At 44.1% G+C, this 26,677-nt stretch overlaps 1 protein-coding gene across 1 annotated transcript in view; it reads right to left on the bottom strand.

Moving 5' to 3' along the window:
* Window positions 1-2,916: 2,916 nt before the first annotated feature.
* The window catches only part of LOC115073394 (leucine-rich repeat-containing protein 75B-like), a 35,481-nt gene continuing 11,720 nt past the window's right edge, over window positions 2,917-26,677 (bottom strand). The window contains exons 2-4 of the mRNA XM_029571793.1: window positions 12,784-12,912; window positions 10,739-10,851; window positions 2,917-3,547 (exon numbers count right to left, since the gene is read on the bottom strand). Coding sequence (XP_029427653.1) covers window positions 3,070-3,547; window positions 10,739-10,851; window positions 12,784-12,912 — 720 coding nt within the window. The 3' untranslated portion in view covers window positions 2,917-3,069. The remainder of the gene's footprint in view (window positions 3,548-10,738; window positions 10,852-12,783; window positions 12,913-26,677) is intronic.

Below are 26,677 nucleotides of genomic sequence, written 5' to 3'. Positions count from 1 at the left end.
TTCCTGAACCAATTGCTCCATGAAGCAATCATTTATTACATCCAGGAACTTTATGTCTCTAGCAAGTCCTGATGTTGCATTTACCCAGTCAATATTGGGGTAATTGAAGTCTCCCATTATTATTGCACTGCCAAATTGGTTAGCTTCCCTGATTTCTTTTAGAATTTCATCATCTGTCTGACCATTTTGTCTAGGTGGACGGTAGTCTACTCCTATCACTATACTCTTACCCAACACACATGGGATTTCTACCTTACTGGTCCTGGAGGAAACTGGAATCTTTATTGGTTCTGATACTATTTATTGGCTGACTTAAAATGCTGTTGGGATACCTGAGCTTTGCAGCCATCCCAGGTGCCTCCTTCAGATATGACCAGCACTACCTCCAATGATCAGGGTGGAGGTAAACTGAATTGTGGCAGGAGCCTGATTATTCTCTGCAGGACCTGTTCCATTTGGAAAAAATGTTATTAGTAGGAGAAGGGGACTGCACTTCACATCTCCCCTTTCCTAGTTATGAGCCAAGCAGCTGCTGTGCCTCTCATGGCAAACAAGGCCCTAGAAATTGTGCTGCTAGCTCAGGCTGCAGCCGTTGCTCTAGGCAGATCGCTTCTACTGAGGAGGGGTCAGATCTGTTAAGTGAGAATTGTATTGGTGGGGAGGGGATCTCTGTGCTATGATGTGAGTATTGTAGCTCTGGGGGAGAGGGGACATGCATTTCTCTCAAACATTTCCTTAATGGATACTTCTCTTGTAGTCCAGTAATCTCTGCATTAATTGATGATTTCTAAGTAGCCATCTGTCAGTATTCTACAGAAGGATGAGTAATGGCGACAGATGAACAGGAGTGCATTCTGGATAATTTCATTCCATGGTTTACTTCAGTTTAATACTTTGTTTCCGTATATGAAATAGAAGAATTTTGGGTTTACAGGCTAAGATCTCAGTGTATTTTACAATGTAATCTTTGACAATCCTTCCCATGACTGCTTCTGCCTGCACCATTCTGGTACATGGACTACAAAAGAAAGAGAAGTAATGAATAGCCAGTAACAGGAGCACAGGATCAAGAAATGGGGCACTAGAACTGAACCACAGAGCAATGGTGACAGGAGAGGGGGGATTAGAACAGAAGAACAGACTGAGAATCTGTGATGGGGAGAATTAGAAGGAAGACAGAGGGCCAGCCCTAGTCTGGCAACAGGTACTTTGATAGGTCTACCCCCCTCTCTGCTTTTCCTAAACCTGCCCTTCCACTTAAGTTCTCCTCCCTCCCCCCCCCCCCCCTTAGCTATTTCCTGTTATCTTTCTCCCCTGCCTCCTGAATTTTCTTCATTATGGGTTTCTATTCTCTCTGTTCCTCTTTCCAAACAAAAAAAGCAGATATAGCTGGGAAAGAAATTGGCTCAGGTAATGGGCTTGGCCCTAGATGCACAGCATGGATCAGTCGCAGCAGGCCACCTGAGATTTTGCAGACAGTAAACTCAGACTAGGATGCCCACCCTCCACCTGTTCGATCTGCTGCTGTAGCTTCTGGCAGCAGAAAACAATGCAAGAAATTATAGAAACAGGGGAGGGACCACTTGAAGGCCTGCGCCCCACACTGTTCCTACAGAGCTGGAGAGAATAGCTGCAAAGTGTCTCAGTGTTGTCAGTATCTGATCTGCTGCTTGTACCACCCATCTGTGCAGAACATGGGGACTGTGCCCAGTTCAGCACAAAACAATCTGTGAGCAGTGCTAGAGAAGGAAATGGCAAGCAGTCAGGTGCTGCGGCGGTTTCTGTTTTAGAACTACATTTCCTTCTGCGCTCTCCAAATCTTTACTGCCACAGGAGTCACACCAGCCACATGCAATAAAACAGCACCAAGAAGGCACGCTGACTGCCAGAAGGGGGCCCGAGAGTACTGCCAACTGGCAGTATGTGGCTAAGTGGGGTGTGTAGCATGAGCAGTTCATCCTTGTAATGTGAGTAAAATCCTACTTGTAGGAAGTCTACTCAAATCATCGCATAGCATTATGTGGTGTTATTGAGCCCAATGGCCCGTATCCTGGAGCAACGTAGTGACTATCTGTTGGGAGCTGTCCTCTGTACTGCAGTGCAGACTCTTAAGTATGTACACACAGGCTCCATGCAGCGAACCATGAACAGAATGTGTTTTGATTTTCTTAGCCCACGGTCTGCATCATTGCTGATGTAGCCACTAAAGCTGTCTCTATGAAGGGAAGTGACTAGCATTTCTCAGGAATAGGAGGGGCATTTTATTATTATTAATAATAGTAAAATTCTGAGTTAAATGTCATCTTCACAGCTTAAAATTTTAACACACTGAAACAATTTTACTGAACTTGAAATCATGAAGTTTTATTTTTTTTTTTACTGAAAATTTATTTGGTAAAAAATGACTGATGAACGTCATATAAAAAAAAAAATCTCCTCTGAATCCACTTACTCCCAAACAACTAAAGCAAGAAATGTCTGAGAAGTGCAGGTAAATCTGCTCGAAGTGCATGATCGAGGGAGCAGGAGTGAAGCAGGGCTTTTATATAACCACAGGCTTTTTCAGATGCATCAGTCCCCAAAAGTCTGTCGGGCCCCACTGCAGGGCGCTGGTGCTGCATCCCCATTATGTCTCTGATTGGATTAATCTCCAAACAAAGAGAACTACAAACACACACCATGAAAGAAAAGAATCAATACCTAAAAGGAGGCCTAAGCCCTTTGTCCCAAACTGTTCTAGCAGAAGAAAAAGCAAGCATGTGATGGGGCTTTCTAGTGATCAAATGGGCTTCCTGCAGCACAGTCTCCAGTGAAATGCTGTGATTCCATATGTACAGTAGGTAACAGGTTACTTTTGAGGATGGCATTATGTGCCCTGCAGACATTCACTAGGAGATGGCATGTTAAAGGTGAAAGAAGTGCCTGCAATTGGTGGTGAAATGGATGCTTGGTTGCTTTTGTTGAGTTCTCATTATGTAAAGCTTTTTTTTTTTACTTTTCCAATCCTTTTCATCTCTGGTAACACTGCAGAGTGGAATTGGGTGGTGTGCTATGATCTCCTATCCTTGGCTACAGCTCCTGCCCTCCTTCCTCTTGGAATGGACTCTGTTCACAGCCAGCGAGTTCGGCATCCAGAGTTTCATAAATGATTGGGAGCATCGTCTGTTGGCACAGCCGCCTGCGCAGCCTCACCAGCAGTGGCTGAGGCATGGAGGAAACATCCACGTTGTTGCCAAGGTCAATCCAGGCCAAGGACTGGAACCTGCTGGCATCTTTCATCGCATCTGTCAGCTCCTTCACGGTGGCTCTGGTCAGACGGTTGCCATTGAGTGCCAGGTGTGTGAGTTGCGGCAGTGACCCCAGGAAAGGCAGTAGCAGACAAAGAGTCTCATCGGTCAGTTCTGTAAAGCTCAGGTCAACTGTGGTAAGATTGTCTCCATTATTCTGTAAGGAATATGCCACTCGATGGACGTCTCTGGAGGACAGAGGTATCCCTGACAGATCCATGGTATCGCTGGCTGGCTTCTGCTGTAGGCTGGTCTTTAAACTAAATGGGAGTAAGAGGCAGAGAAGTTTAATTAAATGGTAAGCGTCTACATGTTATCTTAACAAAGTTCAATCCTGGCTTTCAATTGTTAACATGCTCCCGACACAGCATGGAAGAGACCAAGCTAGATCTTGGACAGCAAGTTCTGATGTGATCTCGTCTTCCCCAAACCTTGCTCTTTCTTGCTGCTGGCTGGAGTTCATTAACTCCACACTTCTTCCTGGAACCGATGGCTTAGACGCCAACACATTCCATGTTACAGCAAGGCCTTGCAGAAGATTTGGCACACTGGGGGCAAGGGCAGAGAATCTTCTGCAATATTTGACTCTTTGATGGTAGGGAGACACTGAAGCCAGCACAGTCGTTAAGAAGAGACATGGTCATACTGAATAACACTTCAGCATGTTTTAATGGGACATAGTACTACTTACAGTGTTACATACTTGCAGGAAATCTATAATTTGTGGGTGTAACACTCAACTACCTTCTGACACCCTCCCCTCGGGAGCTCTATTCAGGAGCAGCTTCAGGGCCACAGCTCCCTCACAAGGATAGAATAGTGTAAAGGCTGGCACTGAAACTAGAGAGAGAGAGAACTTTTCAACTAAAATGTTTTCCCCGCCCTCAGTGGCATGGCCATAAACAGTAGGTGTTAGAGATTTCCCGTATTATTCTGCGTTTCAGAGCAGAAAGCCTAGATACTGTCTCATGAAATAGAAAAGTATTTTGTACGATAAGCTTTGTACAATAGCCTAATAAATGTATTTATTAATGCACTAATGAGACCATGAACTTCAAGCACTCTCCCCAGCATTGTTCTGCTAAGCTGAGTGGATGTCTGTCTGCTGCCCTTCTCCACCTTCTGACATATTGGACTGACTGCAAGTCGGTCATACAAAAGAGTATGCATTTTCTTACAATAAATATTTTTGTGCTTGTTGGTGAAAGCCACTGGGAGCCTGGGAGAATCTTCCTGAAGGTGGGCAACATTCTCACTCCCCTCCTATGTTCTGAGCACTTTGGCACAGAGCACCATCAGGATAGATTCAGAAACCACCAGATGGTGCGATCCAGTCTAAACACACAACTCCAGCACCGCAGATACAGCTTTCCAGTTTAAAACCATGCAGCTTTGTGTTTTGTTTTAATTTTATATTCTATCAGGCACTTCAAAGCAGATTACATTCAGGTACCGTAGGTATTTTCTTATCCCCAGAGGGCTCACAATCTAAGTTTTGCACCTGAGACAATGGAGGATGAAGTGACTTGCCCAAGGTCACAAGAAGTGGCAGGGATTTGAACCCTGGTTGTCAGCCCACCGCTGTAACCAGCAGACTACTCCACTCTGATGTAAAAGTATTACAGCAACCGTACAGCTCAGAATTATCAGCATAGCAGGCAACCTGTATCATTTCCATTATTACCTCCTGTAGTCTTACTCCTTAGTCTCCTATTGCTTTTCTTCTTGATTACCTTAGACTGGTTGATAATAAAAGGTGAGCGTTTTATGACACTTTCACTAGCTGTTGTGAATTGATCCTTGGGTTCTATGCATGATCTCTACCTGGGCCTCAAATAAGGGTCAGCACAGCAGCCCCTAATTTGATTAGATTCCTAAAGGTGGCTGTAACACAACACAGTAAATGATGGTGGAAAAACCCTAAATTGTGCCATCCAGTCTGCCCAGTTCTAGTTCTTTCACTTGGAGTAGATAAGCAGATAAATCCCCATACTCAACCTGATACCAGCTATCACCACCCTGTCCCTCCCCCTACCTCCCCATATCCCCGTCATTTACCTGAACTTTCACCCCTTTCCCCTCACTGCCCTCCAGCTCAGACCCAATCATACCCAGAATCTGTTATACCGCCACCTCCACTAGAAGGCCATTTCAGGTCTTCTCATCTTCCTCGCCGATTCTTACATAACCAACACCCAATTCCCCCTCCATGTGTTAGCACCAAGCTTTCTAACAACATTCAGAGCCATCGTCCCAAACAGCCGGTTTCCCCATGCTCACTGAAGGTTGAGTTTTAAACCATAGTCACTCCATGTAGAAGCTTCCAGAAATTTTGAACACCAGCATCATATGATTGGTTGAAGCATTCAGTCACTCTCTGTAGTTCTCACATATCATATTGCCATTAAAATCTCCTAGCAGAGTGCAAATAAGCTTCAGGAGAGAGAGAAGTTATATGCTAAGGGCCTGCTGCTGGTAGAGACAGGATGGACTGCTCCCGGATGGGATATCTGCTTTGTGTACTATAGCTTTTACAGAACTCTGCAGCACAGTTAGTTACCAGATGCCCTAGTCATGAACATTCTCCTTCACTGCAGGCCCTATGTTGGCTACCATAGCAAGTTCAATTTACTGTCTCTAAGGCCATTCATGGTCTGAGCTCAAGTAATTATAGGGGTCCTTTTCTCCTGTATTCCACCACATGCCCTCTATGGTCCACTGGTAAATATTGTTATCCATTCCCATTTTCAAAAAACTCTGCTTAGCTGACACTCAGAGCCAAGCACTGTGAATAGCGGGCCCTGTTCTATGGAAAGCCTTACTGTCTGAGGTTCAAACAGAAGTGGATTATCTTACATTTTGTAAGAAGTGAAAGCTTTGCATTTTCCCCAGGTGTTTGGCCCTTGATTTACTCTTAAACCTATCAGGTTTTCTAAAAACAGATTTTTTTTACATATCCTAATTTATGTTTTCAGATTGTTTGCTGTGTTTCACTGTCCTTTGGTTATTTATGTTTTGCCTTGTGCTTATCAGCTTGTTTTATTCTACTAAGCTTGTACCCCACTGAGAACATAAACCTGACATAGCAGAAGAGATTTGAAATACATATTTATGCCTTCTTCTAGAAGGTGTGTATGAGGTACCATTTTGGTCATCCTGTTTTATTTAGGAGAGTTCAGAGAACTGGAACTTTGGGTTAATTAGGAGAGGGGACCCTGTCTGTTTATCTCAGAGGTGGGGGAGTACTGTCTATAGTATACTGTCTATGTATAGGAAAGGTATGCGGGCATGGGTTAAGCTTCAGAAGGAGAAAGTGAATGGTACTTGAAGGGAGAACATTTTACTTGTTAGTGTGATGAGGGTATGGGATTTTCTGCAGCCCCATGGAAATACTCATGTATTATTGCAAAGACGGAGATGGTAGCAGAATCATAACAATGTTTGGATATTTACTTATTTCAACATGCATTATACCACACTTATCCAGCGTGCTTTGTAAAAGAAACGGTAGCAATACAAATTTCCTGTTTTATTTTTATTAATTAGATGCAAAACCAAATGAATTGTACACAAGACAAAATCAGCAGCAGCTACACTGCAGCAAGTGGCTCGAACAGAAAGCCACATCTTTGGGTTATCCCTGGGTCATAATCCAAGTCACAGGTCAAGTCACAACCAGCAGAGAATGGCAACATCCTAAGATGTTTTTATGGGTCTGATTTAGGATCACAGAAGCACACAGAGATGGACTGCAGACAGATGGGAGAGACAGGGAGCTGCTAAAGCAAGGGGAGTGGCTGCTGCAATTGCTCCAAAATGACGACCTCATGCTTGGCTGAAGTTTGGCTCACACTCTACACTTTGTACTTGACCTTCATGGCAGAGCACCAGATTTCAGAAACATTGGATCAGTGGCTTTTTTCAAGAGAAGCCAAAAAGTATTCAACTAGAAAATGTTGTAAGAAAGTGGATGTATGTACTTGTCTACAACGAAGCAAAACTGCTTTTTACTGCTTTACAACCATGGCTGACTGTGCAATAGCAGTAATTCAATCCATCCATGCCTCTGACTGGGACCCTGTTAAGATCAGGTCCAAATCTGAGGAGAAGGTAGAGCACTGGTCTGTTCCCTTCCCTATTGAAATCAGCCTTGATCCATTCAGGGTGAGGCAACATTCAATAAGGTCAATATTCAAAGCTCTAGAAAATCTATGTATGTGCATTGTTTCACTTCTACCCTTGTTTGGATATAAAATTAAATTTCCCTTACAATTATAGTTTATTCAAAGATATAATGCCATTTGTTATTTTAAAGTTTCTCTGTTTTCTCTTTACAAACAAAGTTAAACTGCCAGATTCTGGCAGATTGGCACCATGGATAGCAACCTGCAGGCACACACTGTCACCATGGTTATAGGTTCCTAGAGTATGGTATCACCATGGATAGCAACCTGCAGGCACACACTGTCACCATGGCTATAGGTTCCTAGAGCATGGTATCACCATGGATAGCAACCTGCAGGCACACACTGTCACTATGGCTATAGGTTCCTAGAGCATGGTATCACCATGCATAGCAACCTGCAGGCACACACTGTCACCATGGCTATAGGTTCCTAGAGCATGGTATCACCATGGATAGCAACCTGCAGGCACACACTGTCACCATGGCTATAGGTTTCTAGAGCATGGTATCACCATGGAAGAAGCACAAGCAGTCACACCATCATGAGATGGGAATCTAGGATTACTTTGTTGAGTTCTGTATTTAAAGAGTAATGTTGTGTTAGTACTGTGTATTTCAAGAAGAATAGCTGTTAGGCACGCATATTCAGTACTTAATATCATTTGTATTTATCTTGGTTGTAGTTTCTAACTTACTATAGCTTGCTTAATTAGAAAAGTGTGTAATAAATGCATTGATGGTGATAACTGAAAGCATTTTGGCTGGCATGGACTGTATCTCTAGCAGACAGGTAGAACAGTTAGAAAACTGATGAAGTAACTCACTAAGGAACTGATATATTAAGTCATAGAAAAGGAAAAAAAATCCTTAGTAAATCAGTTGTGAGTCCTTGCGACTGCATGAACAAACTGTACTGTACCAGCCAGCAGTAATTAAATAGGAGCAGCAGTCTTGGCAGCCTTCTGCATTACCTGGACCTGTGCACGGTGGCATTAGGATTTCAGTGTATAAGGTTATAAAGAAGTACTCTTACAGCTGCAGCTGAACACACACTTTTGTGAACTACAAGAAAAGAAGAAACTACTTGCACCAAAGATGTGATGCTTAGCTCAGAGTCTTCTTAACAGGCTGAATGTAACCCAGAAGAAAGCAGCAGCTTGTCTTACATCTCTCACAGTTGGAGATGTTTCATTTTGTTTGGCTGGACTGTATCGAGTTGGCTGCTACTGAACTGTTTTGATCTACTAGGAATTCTGTACTGCTGTATGTGCTTACTTGTTTCCTGTTTGTGTGAACTGAGTTGCTGGCTTCTTACAGCTAAGTTTTACCTTGTTACTAAAAGCAGTGATAGTTTACTGCTCTAGCAAAGAGAAAGCACAACCTGGCTTGTTTGGTTTTCTTTATAAGGCATTCTTTTATCTAAAACTCAGTTGTGCCATAAATCTCTAACAAAAAATTACTTATTGCCTAGGCTATGTGAAAGAAGATGAAGATGAAGATAAAGATAAAGCCAGAACTAATAAAGATATTTCACAAACAGAGCAGAATAAGAAAAGCTTGCAAACAAACAGTAGAGAGACAGGTAATCAAGCTACAGAAATAATTTGTTAAACACCAGTCTGCGTAGAAAATATTTTCTGTGAAAAGTTGAAAGTAATTAAAAAATGTATGAAAATGCTATAAATTGTATTGAAATGCTGAATTCCAGCAATTATCCAACCAGGAGATTTAAGATAATTGTTCTAAATTGTAAAGGACTTTGGATAGTTATAGAATCTGATCTGATATAACAGCTATAAAGGAAATAAAAACCTGGAAGAAAAATGATCAGGATGCTATGAACATAATTGTATAGCCCTTAAGCATTTCATAAACATGTTATTAACCTGACAATTGCAAAAGGCATTTGGCAATGTGTGGAATAGGCAAATAAAGGACATAACCTTGAAAAAGAAATCTGAATCTTAAGCCTGAGATAAATACTTTCAAGTGGGAAAAAGAGGAGTCTGCTATAACATACATACCAGCATGTGGAATCATTAGCTGAACAACTCCAAACCCTAGGATATCCAAATAAATAGGCAGAAGTTGCATCACTAGCAATTCAAGGACTCCCTCGAACACAGTGTGGCATGGCCAGATGATTTTATGTATGCAATATGTACTACTATTTATCATTTTTATAGCACTGCTTGATGTACATAGAGTTGTAAAAAAAACACATAAGACTTAGATTGTCTCTGGGAAAATAAAAAAGATATTAGCTTGAAGACAGGCATTCTCTAGGTACATGGAAAAAATGCATTAAAGGTAAACATTCAAGAAATCTAAATAAAAACCCATTGGAGCTAATATACATGGATTTATATGGACCCATGGAGACAAAAGTCTGTGTTTATATAGTTTACAGGTATCATCTCGGGGTGGTGATATTCAATATGTTCTTAACAGACGAGAACAATTTTGGATTTTTAAACTAAGATCGGTTCATCCAGATGGACTTAATGAAGTAGTAAACTGGTATTCCCCGACGTAATCAATGACATCAGCTCGTTTTGACGTATAAAGAGAGAGCGTTTGGGCGCATTGTTTAAAGGTTTTCCACTAATCACTATGAAGCTGCAAGCATTCGGGACATACGCTGGAAGGAAATAGAGAGCATCTTTTAAAAGGAGCTGTGAAACCCCCCCGAAGCAGATCGTACACCGAAACATGGCCATATCGGGACTGGGAGCAATATCAGCCTCCTAAAACTAAGCTAAGTAAAAACGGCTCTCATCAAAGATTCTTGTGGACATGAAAAAAAGATAAAAATAATAAAAGTGGACCAGAAGGTTATACAACTTATCAGTGGGTTTAAAGTTGTTCCCATGAAGGTCCTACAAAAATAGTTGATAAAATACAGCTGAATTAATGCAATAAAACTATACTGAGGAACAGTGTGGTGGGGTTTTTTGATTGTGTTATTGTTACCTCAGATTTCTGAGCTTTTTGGGGCTGGTTTGTTTTTTGATGCCTAAACTGCCTCTGTACAGGTGTCGGCTGCTGCCAAGGTATCTTGAGTAAGCCTAGAAGATGGGCTGCATTTGCAGTGAAGAGCACATGATGCTTTGCCTGCTCCAGTACTGAGAGAGGAGTTGCATAGTTAAGGATTAAAGCACTATTACTGACCAGGCAAAGGCCTGAGCCCACGAATGGTCATCCCTGATCTAAGCTATGCAAGGTGATGTAGAGCCCCGGCCTTACTTGACCCTCTCACGCTTACCATGCCTGATACTTCCTCCTGGGCATATTGTGTCGCTGCCACTTGGAATGGGGGGTCAGATGGTAGATGAGTTGTCTGCAGATCCGGTCAGTGGACTTCAAAGGGTCATATTCCTGAAATCACACATAACATGAGAAGGAGGTGCTCTTTGCTCTATCGTCAGGACAATATTATTTCAAACAGAGTCTTACAATAGGAGTCTACCTACACCTGCACCTGCACAAAAGACTCTCAGGGGTTTTCTGAAGGACATTTACCACTTTCCCCAGCTGAGATGTAGGGATACTGGCCCAGTAGGAGGGGGCAGAGGAGTTCCACATCTGCCATTAAAGCTGTTATTAGTGGCTGTTCTTCATGACTCTGCTCTGTCTGTAAGTACTGGAGATTCCTTTTACCATGTGGCATTGTGTACAATTCACCACTGTGTTTTCCCAACAATTCACCACTGTGTTTTCCCAACTACCACCTCATGTCCACACAATACATTTAAGGCAGCTGCACATTGCCTAATGCCTATGAAGTGCTTTTCCCACTAGCTTATTGAACCGGAAAATACACCATTGCAAAAGGATTAGGAAAAAGTACAATTTGCACTTTTATTTGCAAAGTTAATCCTATAATGGATATAGTCAAACACACCTTCCTCAGAACCTCTGCCTGCTGGAACACACTCTTCCTAAAGACTTCTCGTAAGCAAGTGTAAAATACAGACAATTCAGAGTGGTATTTACCTTGTGCCCTTAATAATAAAAAAAAACCCCCACCAGTATCATTCCTGTTGTTAGCATCACTGAAGGAGTGTAATGCACAAAACAACACATGAGCAAGGGCTTGGAGAGAATACATCACCTGAGCGAAAAAGGTAACAAGACCTCCCAGAGTCAGGCCCCTCCCCCCCGTTTAATTACCATCCTTCTGCTTGTGCAGAGTAGTTGGTAGAAAGGGTGAAAGATTTTCAGTGTGTGGAGGAAGGTTTGCAGATAAAACATGCCAAACACTGAAGCGCACAGGCCACGCTGCAGTCAGCCCTTGGTTGTAAGTTACTGGCCAGGGATTGCTCGCACATTTCCAGGTACCAGGGAGGTGAATGCCTAAGAGGCCCCTGCGGCAGACCTACCGTGATCAAGCACGTTAGCTTCTGGCCTGAGCTGACCCACATTGTGCTAGGCGAGGTCAGAATGAGCGCTGCTTTCCTCACAGACAGAGATTAGCAGAAGGCAGGGAATAAATACAGCGGCCCCCATACCACACATAAACACATCTCTTTAATTCAGGCAGTGAAAGCTCACTTGTATAAACTGTATTTGGGGAGAGTAAGGGAAGAGGCTGAAAGAAAAGTTGAATTGTAAGCAGATACGACTGAGGTGCACCCATCCAACAAGGATGCTCCCACATCATTTGGTAAGGAACAGTCTCAGGCTTGTCTCTTCCTTCCTGTGCACAGTGTATGAACAATGCACAGAGCCCTGCACAAGATGAGCTGGCCTGCATCTTCGCACCATTCCCAGGCAGTGATTTACGTATTATTTGCATCTATTACTGGCCTTTTGGAATAAGAAATTCACCAAAAGGCAGGATGCAACAGTATTAGAGGTGCAGTGTATAATAAAATAAGGTGCACAGTGAGGACAAAATCAGAAACAAATCAATACTATTGACCAATCTTAACATTAACAATAATGCCTAATAAGATAAAATACACTTAAACTTGTAATCAATACTGACCTAGCTTGTAATAAACATAAAAACATCGCAATAAAATGCAAGGTTGTAACAGTAAGTTTCAGGTACTCAGCATAGTGGCAGGCAGTTGATTGCACTCGGTTTTACTTCAATGCATGCTTCTGAGGGTGGAGGGTTTGTTATTAAAAGCCAAGCCTCTATTTGCTTGACTGTGTTGTGCTGAAGGGGGTTCTTGGAAGCTACCAAGAAATTATTGTATAAAATACTGAACTGGTGAGAGCCCCTTGCTGAGAAACTGGCAACACTGGTCTCAGAGCTCCGCAGAAAGCACTTGTATATTGAGGCTTAAGTGGCAAACTCACCTTTTTGGGACACTGCAGATCCCTGGCCAAGCTCATGAGTAGGTCATGGGAGATGGGATCCACAAGGTTAAGGAAGGTGGCGTGCTTATAAAGAATGTCATTCAGAAACGTTCCCTCCAGTCCCAGATCCTGATGGTCAAGATAAAAACGGCATCGTAAATCACAGTCCTCAGAACCTTGGAACCAAACCTACAACTTTATGCTCACCAACAAAAAGACCAAAATGGAGCATTAAGAAAGGGCAAGAGAAGGACTGGTGCAGGAGCACTGGGTATGGGAGGAGATCTCAGCTCCTATATCCGCCAGCCTCTCCCAGCAGAGGTGCTCTAGGGAATGAATGCAGGCCAAGAGAGAGTGTGTGTGGGGGGGAGGGGTGCTCCTCACAGCATCTGCAGTCTCTCCCGAAGGAGGTGCTGTAGGGATAGTGCATGTGTGGGTGTGGTGTGTGTGAGAAGAGAGAGAGAGTTGGGAGAGGGGTGTTTCCTCACAGGTGCCTGCAGTCTCTCCCAGAAGGAGGTGCTATGGAGAAAAGTCCTGGAGCAGAAATGATTCTCGGTGAATTGAGCCAGTAGAATAAAAATGGGGCAACAACCATATTACTAAGCTCTTGATTAACAAAAAAGTAAATGGCCAAATCAGGCAAGTGGAAGCAGACAGACTTCTTGGGATGAACTGCAGGCTTTGCATGGTATCAAATGGAAGGAACAAACACAAAGGCAATCCAGGCTCTCTGAACTGCCCAGCTACCCCTGGCCTCCTGCTTCAGACAAGGCTAATGTCAGCTGCTCTAATATGGGGGGAAGAGACTCCCTGTAACAGCAGTGCTGCTCTAATATAGGGGGGAGGAGCCTCCCTGTAACCCCTCCCCTGACCTAACCCACCCCTTTTTTTTCATGTGGCTAAAAGCATGTAGCTGTTTTTAGTAAGAACTTGCATGCCCATCTCAGGATATCTCAGGCGATAAACTGAGATGTGGGTGGAAGTTCCTTTCTAATTAGAACCGGTGCACGTAACACAATCGGACTCTGCATCTTTTGGTGCTTGAAGATCTTCTCTTTCTCAGTAAGCTGTACATAAGAGCCACTTCTATCTGCAGATGCCATTTTTGGTGTTTTTCTCCCTTTAACCCACAATGTGCGGTTTTCTAGCATGAAGCTTTGCATCGGTTGGAATGGGAATGTCCCAGAGAATCACAGCTTCTTCGTCTGTACAGTTCTGTAGGGTTTCTTTGGTGTTTACGCCCTTTCCAGTGAATGCGCCATGTCACCTTGTTGTGCCTCTGACATTAGCACGCTGTGTCCCAGTGATTACTCTTTTCTCTTGGGTGAGGGACTGCCCTCCTCTCCTAACCTTGCCTATGGTACCTTCTACCATTAATGAGGCTCTTACTTTACCAGCCTACAGGGGTTGCTGTGTATAACTTCTCTTCAGCAAATATGACTGCTCGCTTTTTCTGTGCATAAAATTCAGAAAGCTGGTGAAATCTTACTTGTTCCATGCATGAAGATTAAGCACACTTTAGCAGGTGAGAGAATTGTTAACATATCCTGGACTTTCTGCTAATGCATTGCACATTGTTTTTTCACTTTTTGTGGAGTTTACTGTGCTTTATGTTGTGGCATGTTAGACTTTGTCTCTATTGTATGTACAGACTGCTTTTTATGACGTGTACCTTGTAAGCCTAGGAAGGCTGACAGGTGGTTATTAAATAAATGCATGTCTCTTGCCTTGCTGGCTCCTTGCTTGTGGAATGTGCAAACGGTGCATTCATTTCCTCTTTTTCACATGAATGATGAGCACGTTCCACAGCCGGCTTTTACATGCATTATGGAATCAGCAAAGAACCTGCACAAATGAATTCCTTTCCTAACATTCCTCCAGGGGACCCAGCATGGTCCCTGGGAGCCCAGGGGATTGCTCTTTATAGATTGTCCAGTTTTGAGGGGCCTTTCTCCCCATTCTCCTTCTAATTCCAGGAGGGATTTTATATTTTCTGATCTTTTTTAGAATTGCAGGTTATGAGAGCTCATAAATAAATGGACACAATTGCGTGAAATGTTCTTGTGAGATCAAAGAAGGGAACCAATGCTTCAGCCGTTAATTTACTGATGAACATAATACTGCCCCTGTAACTCCTGTGAGCTGCGTTGCATCTTTCAGGGATCCCTTATATCAGAGCAGGGGAAGGTCGCTCACACTTCCGACTATTCAGGTACATATGCATCTGATTTGGCTGCATAAGGTGACTGCTGCAAGGCCCTTGGAAAATGAGTTTGCAGTCACCTGTGGGACAGCAAGATGCCTGTGGGGTTTTAAAACTACCTTCATGGTAACACAGCAAATGATGGCAGATAAAGACCAAATCGACACATCCAGTCTGCCCAGTTGAGATTCTTCTGTTGTGGGTAGATGCATTATAGAAATACCCAAATACAACCCAAAATCAACTCCCCCCCCCCCCCCGCCATGTCTTCTGACTTCATAACTCTGTTCCTCCAAGCTTGCTGAAAATCCTGCCCCACTGAGGGGTTCCACCACCTCCTCAGGCCCTGCATCTTCACCTTTCCATCTTACAAGCCCAAGGCCTCTTCTCTGTCTTATCATCAGGTTTTGTAATAATCTCCACAGCCAGCAAGGTTAGGGAGGCTGCTGTAAAAATAATAATAATAATAATAATAATAAAACAGAAAAAGGAGAGAGAGAAAATAATCCCCAGGAACACAATTCAACCAAAGTGGAAACCACTTTCAAAACCAGTCCAGTGTAAGGCGTTTATATTGCTTAGTGTTTTATTGGTAATGTCTCACTCATGACGCAGCACTCCCTGGAACATCGATGTGGGCACTTGCCCGGGAGTCGGGACTGGGAGGCTTCCATTTTTTTGTCACAAGGATTTGAGTAAAATGCTTTTGATTTGATGAAGACCCTTGCTCGTGTGAGGAGCCACAAGATGTAGAAGCTAAGTAACTCCTCTCTTCATAAAGCTGATGTTGTGGGATTTGAATGGATTAAAAGTATTAAAACTTTGTTTTGGGGACTTTTGTTTTGAAATGCACTTTCCCATAAAACCATGACCCTAGGACACGAGGCTAGAGGACGTTTAAGTTCCCTTAGTGGCCCAGATCCCTCCTTTTTCAAGAGTAAGACATTACCAATAACATCACTAGGCAATAGAAGCTCCACACATTGCATTGGTCTAGAAAATGTTTATATGGTGACTACTTTGGTTGTTTAGATAAAAATAATAATTAAATACAATATTTAAAAATAAATCGCAGCCTCCCCATGCTCATTGACGCTTCCACTCCAGCCCTCTTGGAAGCCCTGTGCTGTTGTAGCACTGCACAGTTCAGGTTACCCAATGCTTTCTTGGAAGCCTGGTGCAATCAGACCACTACTATTTAGGGTTGGATGAACAGAGGCAAGTATAAAGAAGAGTGCTAGTAATAAATTGAGAGCCTGAGGTCATATCTAGCAGTCGGAATCTGTTTCACTCCGGCTTGCTTCATGACAGCCAGGGTATGTTAGATATGACCGGCATGGTGGCGGCTATCATGGGTGGCGTCTCCTGACAGCGGCGTGGTGGGACACCACTTTCAAGACAGTTCCTGAGAGCAGGAACTTGGGGGATTTAAGCACAGCGTTTATAGCACCTTCCTGCTTTGGCTTGCTTGTGCTGCTGCTGCTTCGCTGTGCGTTTTCTTCAGTTGCCTTGACCCTTGTTTGCACCTTGGATTTGGTTTGTCTGCCACCTGCCTCTACCCCTGCCTGGACCTTGGATTTGGTTTGTCTGCCGCCTGCCTCGACCCCTGCCTGGACCTTGGATTTGGTTTCTCTGCCGCCTGCCTCGACCCCTGCCTGGACCTTGGATTTGGTTTCTCTGCCGCCTGCCTCGACCCCTGCCTGGACCTTGGATTTGGTTTGTCTGCCGCCAGCCTCGACCCCTGCCTGGACCTTGGATTTGGTTTGTCTGCCGCCTGCCTCGACCCCTGCCTGGACCTTGGATTTGGTTTGTCTACCGCCTGCCTCGACCCCTGCCTGGACCTTGGATTTGGTTGTCTGCCGCCTGCCTCGACCCCTGCCTGGACCTTGGATTTGGTTTCTCTGCCGCCTGCCTCGACCCCTGCCTGGACCTTGGATTTGGTTTCTCTGCCGCCTGCCTCGACCCCTGCCTGGACCTTAGATTTGGATTCTCCGCCGCCTGCCTCGACCCCTGCCTGGACTTTGGATTTGGTTTGTCTGCCGCCTGCCTCGACCCCTGCCTGGACCTTGGATTTGGTTTGTCTGCCGCCAGCCTCGACCCCTGCCTGGACCTTGGATTTGGTTTCTCTGCTGCCTGCCTCGACCCCTGCCTGGACCTTGGATTCGGTTTCTCTGCTGCCAGCCTCGAACCCTGCCTGCACTAGGGTTGGTTGGTCTCATCTGCCTCACATCCTTGCGGGATCTTTCTTTGGCCTGAGTATCACTCTTCAGTCTCCGATTAGTCTCCAGCTTGAGGTAAGGCTGTTACTCTATTTCTTGGATCCACAAACTGTAACCCTGGCTTAAGACGGAGGTTAATTCCTGTCACAATATGAGTAAACAAACCCATTTGGAGACCTTGCACTTAGAAAAGATGCTAGGGCAAGATAATATTTATGCTATTTATTCAATGAATGTGCTGCTATTTTGTTGTTACCTATTGGGAGTACTCTTTTTACAATCTAGTGGGCTAAAAGCTGAAATAGCCCAAGGGAGTGGTACAGTCTAGGGTATGATATTATTCTACACTTGCATCAAGAATGGGATCTGGGGGGTGATTATATCTGAAGATCTTAGGGTGGCCAATGCGATAGCAAAAGCCAGAAAGATGCTTGCGTGTATAGTGAGAGAAACAGAGGTGATATAATCCCTGTTATAGTCCCTGGTGAGACCTCCTTTGGAATACTGTGTACAATTCTTCAGACTGCACCTTTAAAAGAATATAAACCAGTTGGAGTTGGTCCAGAGGGTGGCTACTAAAATGGCCAGTGATTTTTGTTGTAAAGCCTATGGGGACAGAATTACAGATGTAAACATGTATATCCTAGAGCAGAGGTTCCCAACCTTGTCCTGGAGGACTCCCAGCCATTTGGGTTTTTCAGGATATCCCCAAAGAATATCCATGAGATAAAATTTGCATGCTATGGAGGCAGTGCATGCAGATTCATTGTGGATATCCTGAAAACCCAACTGGCCGGGAGTCCTTGAGGACAGGTTTGAGAAAAATTGTCCTAGAGGAAAGGTGGGACATTTAAATACTTCCTAGGTACCATTGCTCAGGAAGTGGGCACACACTGGGCTTTTAGAATTCATCTTTAAGTTCGTACCTGAGGTCATGAAGGGCAAAGTGACTTGCCTAAAGTCACACAGAGTGACAATGGGATTTGAACCCTGGCTTCCCTGGTTTGTGGCCTGCTGCTCCAACTACTAGGGTATTCCTTAGTGCATTAATTAGCAGGGGTTTAATTTTCCAGTGTAGAGTTGGAGCTATGCGCTGAGGACATTCTGTTATTAGCCTTTCAACTGGGACTGACTGTGCCCAATTTGTGGATGGGGGTGGGAGGTGAACATCCTGCTGGCTGAGCGTACTGGGTACATGAAACTTGACTGTTGCCAAACAAGGACAATTAAACCTGTTACAAAAAATGGAATTTGGTCTCAAGTTTAAAAGATAAGTGATGTTTATACAAAGATCCCAGATAACTCAGGGAAACCTCATGGAGCAAACATAATTACTAGTGAACATTAAAGTCCATTGTAATCTGACAATTACTCACATAAAGTAATTAAGTGTTGGAAGCCACTACCTGCCAGGGGAATAAGGGAACAGAGTCCTCTGGTACAGACAGGATCACTCCTCCAGATCCTGAAGAAACCTTTGTCTCTGCTGTGTATGGATGGAACAGGGAGAACACAAGAGCCAGACTCACTAAGCCTTTTCCCATAGGCAGAATGGAAGACAAGCCAAGCAGGTGAATTTTCAAAGGAATTACGCATGTAAATGTCACCTAATATCATAGCAATTTTCAGACGTCATTTACCTATAAAGTGCAGTAAAAGATCAAGTTTCAAACCGGTGCACAGGCGCGCATTGGTGTATGTAAGCCGATATGCGCCCAGGGATGCAGATTATAAAAATGTTAAATAAATAAATAAATAATAATGTGCATGCATATTATAAAATAAGCCAGCCACGCGCACATGTGCGTCCAAGTTTAAGTGGGCTCATGCCCGTGCGCACAAATGCCGCTCCTGCATAAGTGAGGAGATATTAAAAGGGATGTGCGCCAACGCCACTGGCAGTAAAACCAGTTCGTCCCCAGTTCCCCCAGTTAGCAGCTAGGTTCACCAAACCCCACTAGTTTAATTGACTTTACTTACCCCAGTTAGCCCCGACCCTTCAAACACCGCAGCTCTGCCTAGTTTTCTTTCATTTACAACATACAACCTCTCCATTACAGAAGTAAATTATTTATGCGGCAGGGGACCTTGGCACGTGCTGGGGTGCGTAAGTATTTACCCGCATATCTCTGGTTCACATCCAAAAATGACCATGCCCTGCCCCCTTTTGGAAAATTTTCAGATGTGAGTGCTGCGGCAGATACATGTGCATCTGGGGGGCATTTAAAATCCATTCGGAGCACGCAAGCCCAACTTGTGCATGCATCCTCTAACTGATGTGCACGCCGGGCTTTTAAAATTCACCGTTTAATTTGTGCAAAACCTATTGACAATTCAATGGCTTATATTGTAGCAATTTTCAAAAGCCATTTGCACAGGAAAAGTGCATTTACATGTGTAAAGCCAGTTTTAAGCCTGTAAATGCTTTTGAAAATCAGGGCCTTAGTTAGTCAAGCCCCAAGGATTCAAAGAAACTAGAAATTCAATGCAGTGGTCTCACACAGGGCAATTTCTCAAGCAAAGTTTTGTTTGAACATTGCGTCACATAAGTTTGAGTCTTATTTTTACCTGCATTATGGATGCATCCCAGGGGTGGGGAGCAAGTGGAGAAAGCAATAGTGTATGTAGTTTTGGAGAGAAACAATAGCCACAGAAAAAGCTGGTGCATGTCTCAATGATGACTTGTATCCCAGGCAGCTGTCTGCAGATTTTTCCAAATTGTCTCATATTATGATTTCATTACAGGAAGTGCTAGAGAGTGCTTTTTCTCTGTGTTCTTTTTCAACCTGCATGTATCATTTTGAAAGTTAAGCATGTGAAGTGCCTATGTCAAGTCTATCAAATGGAGCAAGATGGCTCCCATTCCTGGGTCTGAGGCCACATGCGTGTGCGTTTTTCCTGTGCCATGGAACTAACCCACATAAGACTGAGCAGCTATGAAGGTTACACATCTAAATTGGACAAGAAGGAAATCAGGAAAGAACCAGGCGCACACACATACTTCCTCTGCTTCACTCTTATGTCCGCAGAAACAATAGCAGCATCTCTGTTACCAACACACGCAGACACACAAATTCAAGCTCTCTCTCAAATGCACATAAAGCCTCAGTTTCCTACACTCCTGCTAGATATGTGCATAGAAAAAAATGTTTCTTTCGGCTCATTAGTTCATTTCATATGCCTCTATTATTTATTTTGTTTGTTTGAAATAAAAAAAAAAAAAAGCTTTATGTCACTTGTTTATTCATTTCCATTTAATGTCATTGGGGGAAGCAATGCATTCTATTCTGAGGTCCCAAGTTGGGGCTTTCTATTCAAGTTAAGTGAAACTTGCAAGCAGACATCAGCAGCAGGGGAAAGGTAATTCTAAGACACCAAAGGTGGGGCAAAGTGGCACCAGAGTGGCCTGAATAGCCCAAGGCATCGTGACAGGGAAAGTGACCCAAACAGAGGTATCAACAGCCCGAGGCACCATAGGAGGAGCAAAGACTCCAACCACAGAGCAAGGAAGACCCCCCCAAGGGACCATGAGAGGCACGCCATCAGATTGCCATGGCAGGATCAATAGGCAGTAATAGGCATAAGAGCATTTGAGTAGAAGCAGAGGCCCTTAAGAGAGGCTCGGAGCAGCAGGCACAATGGGGATCAAAACCACAAAGTTTAGGTGCAGAGCAATGCAATAACAAGATTGGCACTGATACCCCAAGAGCCTGTGAGGGGGGCAACAGAGCTCTAGAAGAGGCATGAACACCCCAAAGCACCAAATAAGGAGCAAACAGAACCAACAACAGTGACGCAAACAGCACAAGGCACAGTGAGAGAGGTGAGCAGCAGCAGCAGCCCACTGCTGTTTCTGCCTGCCTAGTGAGTGTCTGCCTGTGCCCGTATGGGGTACTGTTCTTTTCCAGAGATGATGACATCATTTATGAAAATCAATATGAAATATACAATTTACACACACTGAATCCTTTTCCCACTCCAAGATGAGACTCGGAGAACAAAAATTCAAGCCTGGCTCTATTTGCTCTGTTTTCTAGTCAGTGCACACAAATACTGCACTTCTGCAGTTTAAGCATTTCTGGGTCAGTGCACTGAGTGACTATTGTATCCAGTACAGAAAGCCCTCACTGACTTTTCCTTCTGTTTTGCTTTTTTCAGTGTTACAATTGCACTGTGAGTGCTGTGACATTGCAAAACAGACAAAAGATTTTTGACACACAGTAACAAAAAGTGGGCTCTTGATATGAAGAAACAGCAGAGGTAGAGCCTACTTCACTTTTAACTTCCTCTAGTCCTTCTTTTCTCAATTTTGTTTTGTCTGACAGAACTGTAGATCCACAACTACCCTGTTCTCATCCAAAAGGAAATGAGCTCAAAATGGAGTCTGAAAGATTCTTCTTTCACTTTTAGCTTGATAAAGTAAAGAGGAAATCACTATCAATCCATACAGATACCAGCTAGGACAGGTTGGCTAAAAAAAATGTATGACCTTGATTGGTCCTGCTTGCTGGCTTCTTTCCTGTCCCTTCCCACTCCAATCGGTCTAGAGTCATCGCTGGTTGTTAGCTGCCTTCAGGAGAAAAAAAACCCCAAAACAAAACATGCAGTTTTCGTGTCCCATAGACTTTAACGGGAAACAAAAATGGATGCAAACAAAAATGCTTGTTGATTTTTGGAACCCTGGTCATTCGTTCTCATTTTCAAAATACTAAAGTGAATCTGCCTGATCTGGCATGAATTCCACTCTCCCGCAACTGTTGCCTCTCGCCTCACATGCACCGACCTTCACATCCAGAAAGACACTACTTCCCAATACACACATGTGCACACATGCATCATGGAAAGCTGCGTTCAATGGAAAGAAACTTGAGAAATCTTGTAAACTCCATGGAGTCCATTTTTTTCAATCTAATTTTCTTATGTTCTTATGTTCTTATGTTTAGCTGTTGCCACCTGCATTTCTCCTGCCACTATTTGTAAAACCCACTTCTCTCAACTAGATCACTTTCAAACTTTTGGAGGTTTAGAAAGCTAACAAATACTTAATGATCTGATCTGCCATGACGAGAGGCTACATAGGTGAGGGCTCTTCAGCTTGGAAAAGAGATGGCAGAGAGGGGGCAGGATAGAGTTTATAAAATTACGGGTGGGGTGGAACAGGTAAATAAAGGATGGATATTTATCCTTTCAAATAATACTAAAACAGGGGGATACTCCATGAAATTAACCACCAGCAGATTCAAAACAGATCGTAGAAAGCACTTTCTTCACAGCGCATTATCAAGCAGTGGAATCTGTCGCCAGAGGATGTGATCAAGGTGACGCGCATAGCGGAGTTTAAATGAGGTCTGGACAAGTTCCTGGAGGAAAAGTCCATAATACATTCTTAGCCAGGTAGACTAAAGAAAGCTAAAGCTTCTCCTGAGAGTGAATAACAGGAAATAGATGTACTTTATGGGATCTGCCAGGTACTTGTGACCCTGACTGACCACTGTCAGAGACAGGATGCTGAGCTTGGTATTTCTTATGTTCTTATTTCAGCATGACAAATAGCTACTGTGAAGGCTTTTGAAGGGGCCTCAAAAAGATCAACCATGCAGTGATGATGAAAGGAGTAACATACACACAGTGCCAGGATACAGTACAGTCAGATCACTGCTGCTGCTGCTGCTGCATTATCATTAAAGGTGAGAATGAATAACTTCTCCATGACCAGCTTTACTGCAGATTCTGCTGCAAGGTTTTTCGTGATATTACATTTTTACAGGCTAAGTGCAAATTTCATCCAGTTTATGTTTAAACATTCTTTATTAAATGTTGTACAACCTTAGTAATACAACACTAAGGAGGGCTGAGTTCTGAGCCCTCCTCAGAACAGAATCACAATGGAACAACAAGAAACAAGTATCGCCATTCCACCCGATCGAATGCTTTTTCAGCATCGAAACTGAGAACCAGATGGGGGTTGTCCATCTGCCGACAAATAGTCTGGGCAGTCAGTACCCGGCGAATATTGGCTAAAGCATACCGTTGACGAACAAAACCAACCTGATGGTCACCCACCAGGAAAGGCAAAATAGGAGCCAAGCGTTCAGCCAATATTTTTGCCAATATTTTATGATCTAGATTTAACAATGAGATTGGGCGGTATGATTCCAGCATAAGAAGGTCTTTGCCCGATTTATGAATAAGAGTAATTAGGGCTAGATTGTCATGTGTGGGAAAGGAACCACACTTTATCAACTCTGAAAAACCCACAGCTAAGGGGCATGCTATCTGGTCCTTCAAGGTCTTGAAAAATTCTGCCGTATAGTCATCAGGCCCTGGCGTCTTAAAATTAGGCAGACCACTTATGACCTTACGAACATCCTCTTCCAGAATAGGCTGATTAAGCAACGCCCGTTGATCCGGAGTTAGAGAGGGGAGAGGCAGTTTGGAGCAATAGCTGGCACTAGTCTCTTCCGTCCCTCCTTCAGAAGTATATAAGGCCGAATATCAGTCCCGAAACCCTTCTAAAATGCCAGGGGTATCTCGAGCCACCATAGTGGGTGCCGTCCGCAGTGCTGGAATAAACCAATTAGACCATGTGGACCGGATCAAATTAGCCATCATACGCCCAGTTTTATTGCTATATTGATAAAGATGAAACTGATAGAACAGGAAACTCTTCTTCGCCCGCTGATGTAAAAGGGAATTGAGAACCGATTGTAAGGAACGATATGCAACCCACACTTCCTCACCCCCTCCCGCAGCCAATTGGATCTGAGCCCTGCATAGTTGCCCACTTAACGTCAAAATACGCCTATCCAAAACCCGTTTTCGGTGAGAAACATAAGATATAATATCCTCCCCCGTAGTACTGCCTTAGCTGCGTACCAAAACAAGACTGGCTGAGAAGTATGAGACTGGTTAAGAGACGCATAGTCTGCCCATTTAGTCCGCAGATAATCCAAAAATTTCATATCATTAGCTAAAAAATAGGGTTAGCGCCATAAATTCGCCGACAATTGACCACCTGAAAAATGGAAGTCAATCCAATCGGGAGCATGGTCAGAGATAACAATATTGTCAATCCTGGCATCTTTTACCAAAGAAAATGCATGATCACTAATCAAATAGTAGTCAATCCGTGAGAGGGATGCATGTGCTCGAGACATATGCGTAAAGTCCCAATCCATTGGGTGGATTAAGCGCCAGACATCCAACAGATGGAGTGTACGTTCCAACAGCTGAGGACCTCTGCCCATACCCCGCTCCTGCGTACGTGATGCAGAGGCGTCCAGAGTGGCATCGTGGATAGTGTTGAACTCACCCCCAATAATCAAAATCTCATTGAGATAAGGGATTAAATGAGAATAAAGTCCCCGAAAAAAATTTGGGCTATAAATATTAGGGGCATAGACATTGCATAAGACAACAGTCCGACCATATAATTCAGAAACCAAAATAAGATAACGGCCCTGGGGGTCCACTATTTCTTTGGTGATTTTAATAGGAAGCTTCTTATGTATCAGGATAGCAAAGCCTGCGGACCTCGAGGAGGCTGATGCACAGCGCACCTCCCCCACCCAGTTGTGGCGCAGTTTAGCATGTTCTGCCGCAGAGAGATGGGTCTCCTGCAAGTAGGCCACCAAGGTTGCTTTTTTCTTCAACAGGGAAAGTATTTTAGAGCACTTGACAGATGAATTTATCCCACAGACATTCCAAGAAGCAAACCTTGTGTGATTACTCAGTGTTTAACACAGGAGGATAATTTGAAGGCTGAAATGCAAAACAACGTGGCGGAAGCCCCCCACCAGCTAGGGCTCCCCCCAACTTTCTCCTGCTCGGTGGAACACTTGACTGCAAACAGAAATGAAAAAACAAGATGGTGGTATTCGTCTTCCTCCACATATATTGCAAGTTCCTTTTTGCCCTGTGTATTCTCTCCCTTTTCTTCCCCCCCAAACAATCCTCCCCCACTCCCCACCCCCTAACCCAGCTGACTCCCCTCCCAACCCTTCCCATCTCCACCCTCCCAAGTCTTCAAGACTAGTCCCCTGACCACCTTCCCTCAGCCCACCTCCCTGTGCTTCCATAACGAAAGTGGTAGATCACATATAGATGTGCCCATGACCTCGCCCCACCATCCCCCTTGAGCTTATACTAATGAAACATAGCCGTGAACATCAAACAAATAGACACCACTGTAAAAGCCCCTAGGCCAGAGAAAAAAAACATTTAAACCTAGGTAATCAAGTATGTGTCCTATAACCAGTCAGAAAAAGAAATCCACCAGGGAAACAGTTCAGTACATAGCCAGGCCCCACCAAAAAATAAACTTAGGGCCTTAACATTATAAGTCTCACATGTAATCTCTAGAAACGATCCTAGAGAAATGGTCCCCTAATATTCCTGAACAAATCCATCCAGAAACAAAGGTTCCACTAATTGTGGAAGCTGAGTCAGTACCAAAAAAAATATAGCATTATTTATACCAAGTCTAAACGCTGAATCATGACGACTTCGAGGTATGAAGGAATTCCCCACGCCGCCAGCTCCTACACAATACCCCAGAAGGCAGCTACTCAGAGCCAACCCCCTGGGGGTACTCATAGGGCACCCAATCCAAATGTGAAATTTTGAGAAAATTATAAAAAAGGTCATCCAAGAGTGAATAACAAAAGAGGAGAGATCACGTGATGCAGTGAAGGAGATCAGACGCAGGATCTTCCTTCTCGACCTTCTCGCCCCAATCCTACCCCATCGGAGACCCCAATAGTGATCTAAAGTGATCATTTTTATAATCTCTGCAAGGGGCATCTCTATCTCTGGGTATCTGGCAGGGAAATGTCAAGGGCGACGAGGAAAGACAAAGAAAAGGATAAGGCTCGTCCTCCGGAGCAGGGCCTGGAAGAAGATGGAGAGGGCCTGGAAGCCTCCCTGAACCCAGCTTTGGAAAAAATACGCCTCGCGGTCTGCGAAGCTTTGGGACCCGAATTGTCCTCAATATCCCTTAAACTTTGAGTCCCGCTGCGCAGACATTGAACAGAGAGTGTCAGATGTCCAGGACGACCAGGAGGGCCTGCGGAAGGAGTTGGCCAGCATTAAAGCCACCTTAGGGAAACATACAGATCGTCTGGAGGATCTGGAGAACAGGTCCAGACGATCCAACTTACGTTTTGTTGGCATCCCGGAATCCGTCGCTGAAGGGGACCTGGCTTCTTTCCTGGAGGAATGGCTGCCTCGTGCGCTAGCGCTTTCGCAGGCACATGGCCCACTGAGAATCGAGAGGGCCCATCGGTTAGGCCCCAAGCGGGACAACGTGGCGAAACTGAGGGTCACAATTGCCAAAATCCTCAATTTCCAGCACAAGTCCTTGATCCTCCGGGCTTCTAGTGCTGGGAAGGGCCTGGACTACGACAACCACAAAGTGCTCGTCTTTCAGGACTTCTCCGCGGGCCTCAGCCAGCAGAGACGCGCGCTGACGCCA

Source organism: Rhinatrema bivittatum, chromosome 11 (assembly GCF_901001135.1).
Source record: "Rhinatrema bivittatum chromosome 11, aRhiBiv1.1, whole genome shotgun sequence".
In the NCBI taxonomy this organism is placed as follows: domain Eukaryota; kingdom Metazoa; phylum Chordata; class Amphibia; order Gymnophiona; family Rhinatrematidae; genus Rhinatrema; species Rhinatrema bivittatum.
Note: the sequence above shows the minus strand (reverse complement) of the source record. Positions and strands in the feature narration are given on the sequence as shown.